This window comes from Ammospiza caudacuta, chromosome 13, assembly GCF_027887145.1.
Source record: "Ammospiza caudacuta isolate bAmmCau1 chromosome 13, bAmmCau1.pri, whole genome shotgun sequence".
In the NCBI taxonomy this organism is placed as follows: Eukaryota; Metazoa; Chordata; class Aves; order Passeriformes; family Passerellidae; genus Ammospiza; species Ammospiza caudacuta.
Genome location: NC_080605.1, coordinates 13758560 through 13774065, shown reverse-complemented (window position 1 = coordinate 13774065; position 15506 = coordinate 13758560). Strand labels below are relative to the sequence as shown.

Here is a 15506-nt window from a genome sequence, read left to right as displayed (position 1 = left end):
ATGCCCGGTGTCCATCCCCGGTGCCCATCCCCGGTGCCCCGGTCCCGCCCTACCCTGGCTGTGCCCCCTGCCCGCGCCTGGCGGAGAGAGAAACCAGCGCATCTGTTTCTAATGAAGCCGAAGCCAGTTTAGCTCCAGCCCTCCACGAATCAGGGCTTTTGAAACAGATCTGGGGTTCTGTGAAATGCACATGCAGCGCTGCCCTGGGGGGATGCAGGGGAGCCGCTGCCTGTGCTGAGCAGCCCCTCCCGAGGCCAGCCTGAGCTGCTGTTCCCTTTCCTTCTCGGGAATGCTCCCTGCCCATCCATCTCAGCCCCTGCCCTGTGAAATGCCCTGTGTGGTGGGGCAGGGGCTGTGCCACTGCCTGGTCGGTGTTTAAGGTGTTTTATCTCATCAGCACCCTCGGGTGAGCGCTGGCACCTCCCGTTCCTGCCCATCTCCAGACGCCAAGCACGGTGCAGAAGCTCTCCTGAATTTCCATCCAAATCTGGGATGTGAGGAGTGATGCTGGCGATCACCGCGGTGCTGGCTGAGCACAAGCTGTACCTTGCCCTGCTCCCCACATCCCGTGCCAGGCACACATCACCTCCAAAATCTTTATTGTGGCTGTGCTGCACGGCCCAGCACGCAGCGGGGAGGAGGACGCTGGCCTGGGGCTGCCCAGGGAGGCTCCGGACAGGGCTCGGGACAGGCTGCAGGCTGGGCGGGCCCGGTGGAAAAGGCACCTTGTGCCCCTCAGCCCTGCACGGCAGCTCCTCGCAGCACCAAAATTTCTGGTTTCGAGCGCAAAATTTCTGAGTCCCGCGCATCCCGCCCGTGTCAGCCTCCGGAGGGTGCCAGGGGGACTGAAAACCACCCAGAATGGGTAGGGCAGGGCAGGCTTAGCCCAGCGAGGACGGGAAAAGCACTGAGCAAGGGATGGATGGAGCAGGGGTTCTCCTTGGGAAGGTTCGGGTTCGGTGCTGCAGCAGCCCAGGAACCCCAGCCTGGCACTGCCCAGCTCCAAACCCTTGGCTGTGGGAAATATCCCCCCGAGGAGGTGGGATAATCCCCCCTCGGAGAGTGCAAGGCTCCCCCTTGGAGCTGCCAGCCCCGTCTGGATCCATTCCCGAGTGCCAACCCAGCGCGGGGCAGCTGGAAAAGCACTTCCAATAAATCAGAGCAACTTCAGAGCTTTACAGTGAATATCTTTCGTCCAGCTGAATCAGCGCTGCCAAGGCTGGGATCTGTTTCCAGGCCGTTTTTCCAGCAGCCACGGGCAGGTTTCCCTGCAGGAGCGTGTGCTGCTCTGGGATCCATCGGGAGAGGGCAGCTCGCCTCCGCCTGACAGCAGCGCTTGTCCCTCCTGGTGCCCTCTGCAATTTTCTGCTTGCTTTTCACCGGCTGAGTTGAGAAGCCCAGCTGTCCTCAGCCAACACCTCCCTGCAGACATGTAGGATTTAGAAAAAAGAAAAACCTCCCAAGTTTACAAAATTCTGAAAAATTTTAGCAAAAAAGGGTAAAAATCCGATTTTTACTGATTTAGGGATTCATTAATCCCCTATAGCTGCTGATCTCACCCCAAGGCTTTGGTAGAAGCATCTCTGATGGATGCACCCACTGCCATTCATTCAGTCAGAAACATTAACAACAGAGCCAGGCTTTAAAAATTGATTTTGGTTTTCAGAAAGCTGTGCATTGCTTCCTGAGCCCTGGGGCTGAATTTCCCAAGAAGTACTCCATGATCTGGAGAGTAAAAAGGGTAATTTAATCCTTTTAAAAGTTAAGTTTTTCCTGTCATGAGCAGTTGCCAAAATGATGGCGCTTTGCCCAATCTGCCCCAAAAGTGGCAGACTTGGCAGTGCCCAGCCCTCCTCCACTTAGCCTGGGGTTTGGGTTGGTGTATGAAAATGGGTGTTAGTGGAGAGGCACACTCAGAAATAATTCCTTTTTTTCTGCCATTGTATTTGGCCTTTATTCTCCTTGGCGGATTTGGCTCGTACTCGTGATACTCTCCTACAAAGGAGGCTGAATCTTTGTGAGTGAAAGCCCAGAGCGTTGCATCCCCCAGTTTGCAGCACTGGGCATTCAAAGGGCATCACCAAACACAGGAATGAGGTGGAGAAGGGTTTCTGCAAAGCCCAGCTGCTCTGCAGCCTCCTGCTTTCCACCAGCACCTCAGCCTGAGGGCTGCACTGCCATAGACCTGCTCAAAAGCAGGTGCTGTGTTTGTATTCTTTAAATGAATGAGGCATGCAAAGCTTCTAGCTGCATATTTATTCTCTCAAGTACATTCCTTATGGGTGTCACAATATGAACTTACATATAAAAACACACAAATACTGTATATATACAAATATATATATATTTCATACATCTACAGTGAGCTGGAGAGGGGCAAGTGGCTCATAAGTATTAGCTCCGCTCCCAGGAGAGGAAAGGCTAATTTCTGGTTTTGAGCCAATGAAGATGTGTCAGAGGGCTGGAGTGAAGGGGAAGCATTGGCAGCACCTCTCTGCTTTTCAGCGTATTAAGATGTCACCATGCTTGGATTAAAAAAAAAAAAAAAGCAAGGCATGAATAATAAATAGACAACATGCAGCTGACTTCAAGGGAAAACTAATTTCCCTGGGGCTTGCTCCACTCCATATACATTAAAATCTCACCTGCTTTGACAGCTCTGTGACCTGAAGAGAGATGCTGAGAAATTGGTGTTCAGAGCAGAGCCTGGCCAGGGTCCTGCTCCCAAACATGTCTGGGATTTCTTTTCAATGCTTTGATCCCCCCTGCCAGCCATGGCTTGCTCTGCCTGTGGAAGGAGCCACAGTTCAAACCTAGCTGAAATAGCTGAAATTATGTTTGACAATTAAAAAAAAAATAATATGCAGGCCTCAAATTTCTGTCGGGCAGCCTGAAGGGTATCCTGCTTTCCTGATGTTTTCTGTCCTGCTGTGGGACAGTCCATGTGATGGGGCTGCCATCACCTTGCTGCAGACCTTGCTGGGACATGGTGGGCACAGGGATGGGATGTGGGGCCAGGGTAGGATTGCTACTACCCTCAAATAAATATGGAAAAAATGCATCTCCCCCCACTCTGCTCCCCCTTGGAACCTCAGCCTGCCAGCAGCAGGAGTTACAGCTGTTTCCACACCCTCTGCACCCTCTTGAACTTCCATCTCTGGTGCTGTCCTACTCCAGAAGAGCTGTCACTGTGTGAGGATGGCACGGGTCCATGTTCTTGATTTTTCTCTTTGAGTTCTTTGTTTATTTGGGCAATGCTTGACCTGGTGCCTTTTATCTTGGATCCAGTTTCCACCATAGAAAGGAGGGCTGCTCTGATGTGTGTTGTCCCAGGTGGTGGCACATCCTGGCAGACAGGGAGGGCTCCGTTTCCTCCTCGTTCTGGGGATGTTTCTGGCACTGGGGGCTTTGGGTGTAACCAGAGCAGGTTCCTGTGCTGAGCCCCATCCCAAGGGAAATGGGGCCGTTCCTGGGCTCAGCACTCTTGGGTGGCACTATTTGTTTGCTCAGACAGCACAGCAAAGCCACTGACCTCCTTACTCCTCTCTTCCTCCTCACTGAGTCACTCCCGAGCTCATTCCGAACTTTGCTCGTGCCACTGACTAATTTATCCCTAGCACTTCTTTCCTGCACTCTGACCTTTCAACTGGAAGAGCGGGCTGGCCGTGGGCAGTAGTTTGGGTGGGTTATTTTGTTTTGGATCCCGAGATTATCCGGGTGTGTCTGGGGCTGTAGGCTGAGCCCCATCTGCCGACAGTGCCAGGGCGGGACTCGAACCCCGGTCTCCCGCTCTCCAAGCCGACTCCTTCCCCTCTCGCCCACGGCTGGGGGGCGGGACTCATCCCGGCCCCGCCCTCTCCCCGCCCCCGCGCGGGAGCGCCTGACGACAGCTGCAAAGCACTTTTTCAGCAGCCGCAAGTGAGGTGAGTCGCGGCCCCGCGGCGCGGGGGGGGTCGGAACCCCCCGGCCCCTCAGGCCGGGCCGGGCCCAGCGGCGGCGCCGCGCCCGCTCCCCCGCCCCGCCGGGACCGCGCCGGGGCCGCAACGCTCGCGCTCCGGCACCGGGCGGGGCGGGGGGCGCGGGCGGAGGGGCCGCGGGGCGGGGAGGGGCGGCCGGCGGCGGCGGCGGCAGCGGAGCCGCGCCTCCCCCGGAGCCCGGCGCGGTGCCGGCGCTGCCCCGGGGCTGGGGGCGGCCGGTCGGTGCCCTCCGGGGGCGGTGGCGGGGCCGGGGTCGGGCTGCCCGCTGCCCCGGCGCTTCCCTCCCGCGTCCCTCCGCAGGGGTCCGGCGCCGCGCCCCGGTGACCGCCGTGCCAGCCCGCGGCCTCCGCGCTACCGGAGCCAATGCTCGATCTGGAGGTGGTGCCCGAGCGCTCTCTGGGGAACGAGCAATGGGAGTTCACCTTAGGTAAGTGTGCTCTACCCCCGGCCTGCGCTCTGCGGGTCCCCGGGGGGCTCTCCCAGCCCTCTCGGGGGGTTGGGGAGAAAAAGGGAGCGAGAGGCACAGCTCGCCTCTCGCTATGGCTAAAAATACTAAAGTACGGGCTGTAAGCATTTCCTTGTTCATAGTTTCACCTTTAGCTTCTGCGTGCCAACTTGTGCTTTGTTTATCTGATTGTGTGCTTTCATCTGCTTGTTTGCTTTCTTTTGTCTTGCCGTGGCAGACTAGTCATTCTTTTAAATAACTCCGAAAAGAGGAAGCATGAATGTGCTGATTGTCACCTGAATATGTGTCAGGTGATTCTTGCTCCAACTGCTGCGCTTTTCTGTACAAACCCTTCATAAACATGAGTCGAGTTTCACAATTTCTTTGTGTCGCTGTTGGGTTGCGAAATAGTGGAGAAAGTAAACTTTGGAGATATTTTCTTAGGGTTGGATAACAAGTATTTTTCCCCCCAATCACTTGTATTTTTTCATCTTGCTGAGTAGTCCTTCCCTGCCAGTTATTGCTGTAGTTACTGTGATGAGGGAAAGAAAGAACTTTCCCTCAGCTGGTGCAGATTTGTTTGGTGCTCAGGCAGGACACTTAAATGAGATGATGTAGATTCTCTGGGTAACCTGTGTTTTCAAGCAGATGTTGGTAGTCCTTAAAACTCTTAGAAAGTGCTGTAGATGTCACCTTTGCTGGGTGGCTGTGTGGCAGATCAGTGTTGGCCTCTTTCATTTCCGTTTTTCATCGTTGCTGCAGCTCTGTGTGAAGGTGATGGTGGTGAGGGTTTGGTGGGTGTAAAGGAGCCCTGGTGTCACCCTCTGTGCCTGCTTGGAGTTTCACTGGGGCTGCTGCTCCTGTCACCTGTGGCAGCCAGGGCACAGACTGTTCCTAAGGACACTGTTATACAGTTGCCCTGAACTAGGCTGGTCCCGAGGAGTGGTGCTGTGCCTTGGGGTTGTTTATGTGAAACCCATCAAACACAAAGCGCTGTTTGTGCTGCTGTGCTTTCAGTCAAGTACAACTTGACGTTACAGACAGGGCTCAGTGGCTTTTGGAGGCTAATTATAGCACCTCAGGTCCCACCCTTGGAAATCTGGGGAACTCCTTGTACCCTAAATGTCCTGTGCTCTCAGCTTGTGTCACCTTCTGCCATCCTTTAGTGCCTGTGTTACCTGGGGAAGGGCAACCTCCAGCTGCCTACCCTGACTGTCAGCATAAATACAGAGTGCCAGCTCCCCTCCATTCTCCATATCAAAACAAGAAAAGGAAAGAGAAAAGTTCTTCCTTACCCCAAGCAAAGCCTGTCAGTGCAGTCTCATGGTTAAAGTTTTCGTGTCTCTGTGTGTATGCACAAACACACACATGCATAGATGTGAGAGGAGGAAACTCAGCTGTATTTCTTGGAGTAAACATAGCCCCCACGTGATGTGTCTAATATATAATTAGCCTGACCTGCTGGTGCAGAGCAGGAGGCTGCCTGGCTCTGAGGATCCTTGGCTGTCCTGCAGCAGCAGCAGTGGGGTGTGAGGGTTGTCCCTGCTGACAGAGCTGCTGTCAATGGGGCTCTCACTGCCAGCCCTGCTCCACTCGTTGTTTGTTTAGCTCTGCTCTTAGCAGAACTAATGGCAGTATTCCTGAACTGCTGCTGACTCTGGCTTCCAGCTCTGTGCCCACAATGGAGATGACTGAGGGGAAATGCCAGGAAAATTTTGTACATGACTTCTTGGATTCTGTTTCTGGCTCCAGTGTTGATTCACTGTGTGACTGGAGCATGAAAAATTTAACTGAGACTGAGTTTAGGTACCTGTGCCACTGCACTTCTTGGGCTGCATTCCTGCTCTTTTAAAGGAGAACAATTAAATACTTACTCTGTAGTGCCTATAGCTATATTATTAGTGTTTGAGATGTATAATTTCTAAGGCTTACTTGCATTTTTCTTGGGCTTTATACTTTTCCTACCGAGTCTCATGTATATATATTTAATGTGTTATGATTAATCTTAGATTTTCTTGCATTTTTCTCCTAATCTTTATTCACTTCTCTATCCCCATCCCTTCAAGCCCCACACTCTTAGCATGGGCTGATGCTTCAGGCCATGATGTTCCTGACCAGTGCATGTGAGAGAACTGCCTGTATCACTCCAGCATTTAGAAGAGGGAAGGTCTGTGACAGAGGAGCCCCAGCACTGGTCTTTGTGGCCATTACTGCCATGGCTCAGTTTGGTTGGGTGTCTGATGTGCTGGAAACCATGTTTGCTTCCCCATTCCCCTGACTGGTGAGCAAGGGAAAAAGAATTCTTTGTTTTCCTCTTTGACTGCAAAGGCTGACGAATGTTGAGGAAAAAGGGGATGTTGTGTATGAGAAGACTGGAGAAAAATAACGCATTTTTTAATTCCTCCTTTGACGTTCTAGAGGCAAATGGAGGCAAAGGGAGGATACTGGTTGTTCAACACATTTTGGGTCCTGTAAACTGTTCCTGGAGAATTTGGGTTGCTCACTGTAGCTCTGCTAAGCAGCTGCATGGCCAAATCTGATTCTCAGTGGCTGAAAACTGAACCAAGGCAGTCCATGTCCATTTGCTTGCAGCCTGAGAAAGCTGTGAGTAAGGGAGTCACATGAGCCATGTGTTTGCACACTTAGCAGCCCAGGATTGCATCAGTTTACGTGAACTTGGTGTTTCTGCACTTCTTGGGCTGGGTGCTTTCTGACTGAATCCCCACAGGCTGCTGCCACCATTGGCCCCTGGGTCCTGTCAGCCTGTGCCACTGGTTTATGTTTTAACTGAGCCCATGCTCTTAGCTCTGCAGGTATTTTATGAATACTGACTTAGAACATGGGTTTTGTACTCTTCCGTCAACCTTACTTTTTTTTCTGGATTCATACTTTATGCTAGGTTGAGAAATGTGGAACTTCCACAGCAGCATCTTTGATCTTAGCTTCTTGCTTCTATTCATGTTTCTATTCCATTTTGAAAATATTACCTAATACATAATAACTGTCAGCTTCAAACTCTGCTGCCTAGACTGCAAGGCAACTGCTATTTCCTAGATAATAGGAAACAGTGCTGCTTTGTGTGTCTCTGCATTTCAATTTCATTATAGTTATTAAACTATTAACTCTTTTTTATTTAATATCATCTACTGATGTATAATTCCTAGCTGCAAACCAAATTGTCCCAAGATTATGGGCTAAGGTGAAAACCAGTTTGGCAGACAGGTTTGTATGTGGTATTTGCAAACTGAATCACTGTAGTTGTAATCTGTACATCTGTTTTACCAAAACTTGATTTCATCATTTCAGCAAAGCTGCAATATATGCCACAACAATGAAAATTGTATTTTTGGGGTTTTTTTGTGTTACGCCATTATTACTTTAAAGCAGTATGGTGAGCTAGGTGTGTATGTTATAAATAGATATATATGAAAAGAGAGTTTTTCACTTTAATACTGTAGATAATGTTTAAAAGGACATGACATATTGTCTGAGTTTGGTTGGTGTAGCAAGTAACTAAAAGTTTTGAATGTAATAAATGTAGTTTCTGAGGTAAATTATGCCTAATCAGTCCAACCTTCTTAACATTTAAAAATTAGAAATAGAAAAGGACAGGGCAAGGAATGGAAATAAAATGTCAGATAACAAATCTAAATTGACTTGCAGCAGTTAGTAGGAAAATTAAACTTCACAATTATGAGCTCATAACCTCACTTTATAAATGCCTGCTTTGAACCCAGGAATGTGATCACATTTCATTTGGAAAAGCAACAAAGGTTTTTAGTGTGATAAATGATGAGATGGTGTGGTGCTATTTTTTCTGCAGAATCAGCTGTTCCATTCTGCTTTCAAAAACATATAATTGTAAAGATAAGATACACACTAAGGAAAGAAAAAGAGCCCTTGAAATTGTATGAGGGGCTGAGTGACTGTAAGTGCACTGCCTCAATTGAACCAAATTTTTAGTATGTATATCCTGTCTTTAAAGTGAGAAGATAAAGTTTCTTCCTTGACACAAGTAGAGCCATATCAGCAGCTAATGTGGCCTCTGAGGTTTGGGGAGAATCATTGCTCTGAGTTAGTGTTTGTGTGTGTCTGGTGTGAGTGCCCAGTGCTCCACCAGGGTTGATAAAGTGTAATGAAAGGTGTTTCAGGAGCTGTTGAATGTGTAGGAGTGCCCTAGCCAGCTCTAGTGCAGTTTAATTTAGGTTATTTTATCAGTTATTGGATTGATTACCCCAAAAAGCAGAAAACTTTCTGCACAGGCTGTGGCAAGCTCCTTACTCTTTCTGCTTGAACTTTGCTGTTTAATTTTGTGTCTAGAGAGCCATTTTTTCATATCTGCCTAACAACTGGTGGATAAACAATGACTTTTCTGTTTCCAAACACCAGCTCTGTGCTGATACCATGAGTCAGGTCAGCGTGTTTGTTGACCACATACCTTTCTTTTGTAACTCAGTGTTTGCTGATGGTGGCTTGGTTACCTCATGTGTAACCTTGCTGTTAAAACCTTTGTTAACTGCTGTCTGCACTGAAGAAAACCTGTTTTTATTTCCAGGAATGCCGTTGGCTCAGGCTGTAGCAATTCTTCAGAAACACTGTCGCATTATCAAAAACGTCCAGGTTCTCTACAGCGAGCAGGTGAGCAGGCATGGGCTGCCCAGGAAGGGCTCCTCATGCTCCATGAAAACATCCTTTGTGCTCTTGTACATTTTGGGAGAGTTGTGGGGCAGCTTGAAATCGAGCTACACCAAATTATTGCCACCCTGTGAGAGATGCAGCTTTTTAAAGTTTCTTGTCAGATGGAGTAATCCTCAGCACAGCAGTTTAGTGATTTAATGACTGTCAGTTTTGTACATGCAATGGGGGAGTGGCATTGTTTTCCCTTTAAAAAATGAAATGTTATGTAATTAGCTGGACAATTTAATTCTAGTCTATTTACTTTATCATTGTGAAGTGGTGCTGCAATTTTAACTGAATCACTCATTACTTTCTGCTCGTGTTTGGTCCAGTGGTGATGAGCCCCATGAAAAACCTTTTGCACCTTTTCTCTGCATCTGCAAATTTGTCTGCAGAAATTGGGTGCAGTGATTTGAGCCAGCTATAAATGTTTTAATCATTCTTCATAACTCAGCAGTAAGTTCCTGATATGTTTGACTTCCATCAAGAAGTAAAACCCTTCTGCTAGATCAAGTAAAATGTGTTCTTCTGATGGAAGTGTAAGGGGAGATAGGACAAAGGAGTCTCAGATGTCTCAAGGGACTCTCCAGATGTTTTATGTGCAATGCATGTTAACAAGAAGATGATATTCATATGTTGCAAATTACAGCTCTTTGCATCAGGAAAAAGGCAGAGTCTGTACAATGTTAGTTTGTATCAAAACAAGGATTCAGGCCTTGTGCATTTGCAGTGAGTACTGATTGGCTAAGAACAACCTTGACTGTGCTGTTCAGTGCTGGATACATATTTCATGTTACTAAATGATTTTTTTTTTTCACTTCATGTGGATTTATGGGTTTTCTGATGACTGAATTGCAAATCTGGCTCCTTGTGATTAATGCATGGGAGCATCTGTCTGGCAGTGAGCACATTCCTTGTTTTTTGTATTCTTTGGAGGGTTTTAGTTTTTCTTACCACAGTGCATTTGAATTATTCTAGAGTTGTTTAGATAAATGATGAGATCCCTGTTCCACTCAGACTGTAGAATCACAGAAGGATTAGTGGTTCAGTGCTAGTAAGCAGAGGTGTACCACTCCTTGGTTTTTTGCACCTCTTGGAAAGTTAAAATGTTCTTGACTGTGTGCACTAAACTTCTATTCTGGCTGCAGAGGGCAGGTTTAGTGGTTTAGGGTTTTTTTTAAAAGATGTTTTAGCAGCTGCATCATCTGACAAAATAGTTGTTCCCACCTTTCTGGAATTTTTCTGGTGATTTTTTTCTCCTGTATATTATTGCAATTCAGTGCCTGCTGGTTTTTTTTTTCACACACCACTCAGGGCCTGCATTTGACTGTCTGGCTCTGTCCTCACCCTTGTGCACAGTGTCATGCATTTCATTAGCAGCTGAGCACAAAGAGCTCAGTTCTTACAAGGTTCAAAGCCCTAAATTAACTTTGCCATGCACAACTTCTATCTTGATAAAACTGTACCTGAACAGCCTTCATGTTTTTCCTCTTTGCCTTGTAAAAGAATGCCTTTGAGCACTGTGATCAAATGTTATTTAAAGCTGTTGCATCTCTAAATTTGAATTTCTGATCCTGGAACTCCAGCAGTGAGTATTTCCTTTCAAAAATTTATATGGCAATTAAATGCAATTAGATCTGCCCATGGTGCTCTCTTTAACTTGACATAAATGGGATGCCCAAACTGTGCCAAAAAAGCTTGATGAATCCTTTTCTGTGAATAAAAGAATTTTAACTCATTTTTGGTCAGTTTGAGTGGGGTTGCCTAATTGCCTAAAATAATTGCCTTTGTTTTCCTGAGCTTTTTTCTCTGGATTGTGGTTGATGGGATTGTTCAGTGATAAGATTTTCCTGCATCTTTGTGTATATCAGCAATATAACTGCAGATCTGTGGTGCTTCCTTCAGGAAGATTCTTCCTGTTGCTTCTTGGCATCATCTTTCATACTTGAGGTTCTGTTTTGTGTATTGAAAGTCACATGAACTAAATTTGTGCCTTTGAATCTTTCCATGTATTAGAAACCAGCATAGAACAGAAGCTATTTGCTGTACTAATTATCAAGCTTTTCCTCAGATGTTTGGGGTTTTTTTTTCCATCCACTCAAAAGTACTTGTAATGCTCTCATTAATTTTGGAATAACCTTATGGAAACTATTTAGAAACCAATGAAATGCAGAGCATATCCCATAGCAGAACAACTCAGCTGGTGTATTTGAATGCCAGATTACAAGGTTGTTTTGCTCTATCTGTAGCCTTTCTAAATTAGATTTATAAGGGATTAGAAAATGACTGCCATGATCAACATTAGGCCTTTTTATCTCATGCTTGTAGTTCTGTTGCAGTGTTGCTTCAGTTCTGCACAGAGCCATAAAGGTTTGTCAGCAAGAGTGAGGTGCCATCAGTTGATGGCAGTGTGTGAAGTGTTGTGGAAGTTTCATTTAGGACAGAGTTGGCACAGCAGCTCACTGGTGTTCAGAAAAGATGGACTCAAACTGGACCAGCTTCAGGAAAAGCTGCTGCAGTGACCCAGGGGAACAAGAAATCTGCATCACAGGGGATGGAAAGCCCCATGGCTTGTTTTAACTTAGTGATGTGAGGTCTAGGAACTGATTACTTGGCTGTATGATTGTGGGAGGGGTGGGACATGCACATGGAAATGCTCAGAAAATATCAAGGCTAGAAGACAGTGGTGATATGAGAAAATTGAAGATGAAAATTGGGCTTTTGGCAGTCAAACCTCAGAGCTCCTCTGAGTAGAGCAAAGATAGTGTATGGTTTATTCATGAAAGGGCTGTATGGTGTGGCTGTCCACTTTAGAAGCCTTTATTTGCCCCAGCTGTCCACCCCCATTCTGTTTTTTTAGCTAGCAAACTGCCTGGTGCAGTTCTAGGGCATGAATCTTGCTGCCTGCCTGCCATTCTCCTCTGAGACAGCTGTGGGGGATAGAGCATTTTGAAGCAAATGTGCTTTAGATGGTGCATGATCAAAAAGCTGAACTGGGGCCAAGTGGCTGTGTCTGTGTGCACTGCCCTGGTGGAGCAGGAGCAGCTTCCCCAGCAGAGCCTATACAGACACCAGCAAAGCCAGAGGAATGTCTCCTATTGACTCCAGCAGACTGCAAATTAAGCCTTTAGTTGTTATGATTCACAGTAACTAAGGAAACCTAAATTCACAACATGAGAGTCTGAAGCCTTCCTTTTGAGGCCTAAAAAAGACTGTGACAGTTTGATTTTTGAAGTGGAAAGCCATCTCTTTGTCAAGTACATCCCTGGCTCTGATGTGAGCCTTGGTGTTTTTGTGCACCAAGAATTCAACAGAGGCTCTCCCTGGATGATGAAATCTCTGATGCTAAACTGGGAATGTTAATTTTCAAGGTGGGGTTTTATTTGTTTTTCTTTTTTTTAAATGGAGTTGGGAGTTGTATTGTTTTGAGTTTTGTTGGTTTTTTTTTCCCCACTTACAGTAGTGGTCAAAGTACTCTTAGGAGTTTTTGCAGGGCACAGATATTATACAGGGACTTCTATTTCTTTTCATGAGGAAATGGAAGGTTTGAGAGATCTGGTCAAATGTATTTTAGTTATGCTTATTCATTGAACAAGTGATTGTTTTCTGAGGTTGTTTTGTTTTTCTAAAGTAACCAGTTTATACTTTTACAATGATGTATATCTTAACAAAGAAGTCTTGAAATTAGAAGCCTAACAGCTTTTTTTCTTTGTTTTTACAGTCACCTCTTAGCCATGACCTCATCCTTAACCTGACTCAGGATGGAATCAAACTGCTGTTTGATGCTTTCAATCAGAGACTTAAGGTAATGAAACACTCCTCCTGCAAGCAGACAATGCACACCACAACCCTGGGATGTACTGACACTTAGCAGAGCATAAGTGGCTCCTGTAGCCATTTAATTTGTCTTAAGTGGAGTGCTCTCCTGTGATTATGAACTGCATTTTTTCAGTTTAAGATTTAAATCTTTGTTTCTGGAAGTAAGACACCTTAGCTGTGCTCTGGGATGTACAAGTGCCACAGAAATGTGGTGGTGCAGTGTGGTCTCACCCATCTTGAGTGGCACAGAAATGCACAAGGGCCTTACTAAAGCTGAGCCTTGGATTTGAAATCACATCATCATTAATGCAAACCAGACAGTGTTGTTTCCTGCCCAGGTTGTTCCTTTATCTAGGCTGCCATTTTATTTATGAAGCTGAACTTCCTCCTATTCACGGTTTTCATTTAAGGTAGTTTTGCAGAGTGCTTGTGTGGCTGTGAGTGTGTGATTCCCCCCAGAAAACCACATCCAGGCCTCTGGTGAGCAGCTGGCTCCTGCACTGACTTCAGTTTGTTCTGGATGGGTTTTGATTCTTGCAATTGATGTCTTCAGTTCTGCTTTTGTGCTTTTAGGTGACCAAGAGCTGATCTGCATCTCTCAAGGATGCTTGGTGTAGTTAAGATGCAAAACAAAAGGCAGGCTGGTCACTGCCTTCCCATGGCATTTATCCTTGCAAGGTGTTTGTAATGGAAGGGGTTTGTTTATCCATACAAAGTGGAGCTATGACTACATGGGTAGAAAATTTTGAAAACCTCTCAACTGAAGCCTTTAAAATATCTGTGTGTAACACCTTTGATATTCAGATTGGTCCTTTCAGCCAGACCAGCTGTGCTGAATAATTGTCACTGGTTCTCACCTGGTGGGTGTAAATTTCTGTGTGACAGAAGTGTTTAGGTGTTGATTTGGCTAATTGGGTGAGAGTGAGCTGCTCTAACTGCTGTGCTGCTTGACATGTGAAAGCAGAAGTGTGGAGTTAAGTGTGATGCTAAAAAATGGAATGCTTACAGTTTAGGTAAGTCTGGAATATGGTGCTCACATCCATACTTGCAGGGTTTGGAACAGTGGGAGGTGGTGCCCTCTGCCCTTCACTCACATCTAAAAAAAAACCAGCAGAAAAACACCCCTCTCCAAAGTTCAGCCATTGCTTTATCCTAAAAATTACTGTAGGAGAGAAGCATGTGCTATCAGCTGAAACTCAGGCTCTTTATATATATATATATATATATATCAAATTGTTGAATAGCAACTCAGATTAGTACTTATTTCTCTAAGAATAGGCTGTAACACCATGGTGTGCTTGTATTTTTCTAAAAAGTTTTATATTATAAAAATTTAATATTATTATATTATTTATAATATAAATAATTATAATATAATATATTTATTTTATTAAAAATATATTATAAAAATACACATTTTGAAGAAAATTTTTGGTTCAAATTGAGCTCAGCTGAGGGACAACTGAGCACTTTCCCCCCCAAATTTCTGTTTGTATTTATAATTGCCTTATGGTAGTTTCTGTTCATGAAATCTTTCTATAATGTATTCTTTCTTTTAACAAGTTTTTGAATTTACTTATTCAGACTGTGTATGTGGACTCACAGTTTTTAAGATAATATCTTGAAAATGTCAGCTGTACAGAATCTTTCTAACTGGATGTAATTCTGCAGGAGACTGAATTAAAAGTTGGCATAGTGATTTCAAGTACATGGCTTGCTGGTTGGCTTTTCTGGGCAATGTTGCAATCCTGTAGTGTTTTTGAGGTGCTGTAAGTAATGTATACCATGTATCTTCATCTCCAGTTTCTGAGGGTCTGATTTTGTCACACCCAGTGTGCTAAGAACCAAGCAGGAGCTTTTCTTGCCTTTCTGCATTTCTTGCTTTTTTTTCCATGCTTGCCTGTATTTAAAAAGTAGTTTTAAAGAAAAAAAAAATAGAAACCCCAAACTCTTCTGGTATGTGTTTTTAGGTTTGTTTTTCCTGTATTATTTTTATTTTTGAAACAATCTCTTCTATTTTGTTGTGGTTCAGTGGTCTAGTGATACTTCTGTTTGTTTGTTTGAACTATGAATAGTCAAGCTGTGTAAATGCATACAGGGCTATGAAAACTCATACTTGTAAAAGTGTCCGGAAAGTTTTCTAGAAGAAATCCAATGGGATCAGTTCAGAAGGGAGCAACAGCACTTGTAAAAAGATACAGTAGGTGTAAAGTAAGTAATGCCTGTTTTTAAGATGGTGTGACTGTGTTTTCAGTGTTGCTCAGCAGCAGCAAAACTGGAAAAATCAGGATGCCTTTATTCTTTGTGTGGTTTTTTTTTTTTTAGTACACACTTGCTAATAAATTTGACTGTGAAAGAGATTGAAATATAGGCTCCTAAGATGGAAAATCTTGGCAATTCCAAGGAAGCTGGTGCAGGAATAAAGTCAGCAATATTCCTGAGAAGTTTCCTCCCTTTTTTCAGGGAGAAGGAGAAAGACACCTTCAGTAGCCAAAGCATTTCAGGAGATGTTGCTGATGTGAATTGGTAGATCCAGGACCAGGTTCTGAGAGGAATTTTAGCATTAAGGTCTCTCCTGTGTCCTCCCT

The 15506-nt window shown here is 45.4% G+C and overlaps 1 protein-coding gene across 3 annotated transcripts in view; it reads left to right on the top strand.

Moving 5' to 3' along the window:
- Positions 1-4275: 4275 nt before the first annotated feature.
- The window catches only part of PHAF1 (phagosome assembly factor 1), a 36014-nt gene continuing 24783 nt past the window's right edge, over positions 4276-15506 (top strand). For all 3 annotated transcript variants that reach the window (XR_009275291.1, XM_058813335.1, XM_058813334.1), the window contains exons 1-3: positions 4276-4404; positions 8978-9060; positions 12821-12904. Coding sequence is in view for 2 of the 3 variants with exons in the window: in XM_058813335.1 (XP_058669318.1) it covers positions 4341-4404; positions 8978-9060; positions 12821-12904 (231 nt within the window). In the remaining variant the exon portion in view is untranslated. The remainder of the gene's footprint in view (positions 4405-8977; positions 9061-12820; positions 12905-15506) is intronic.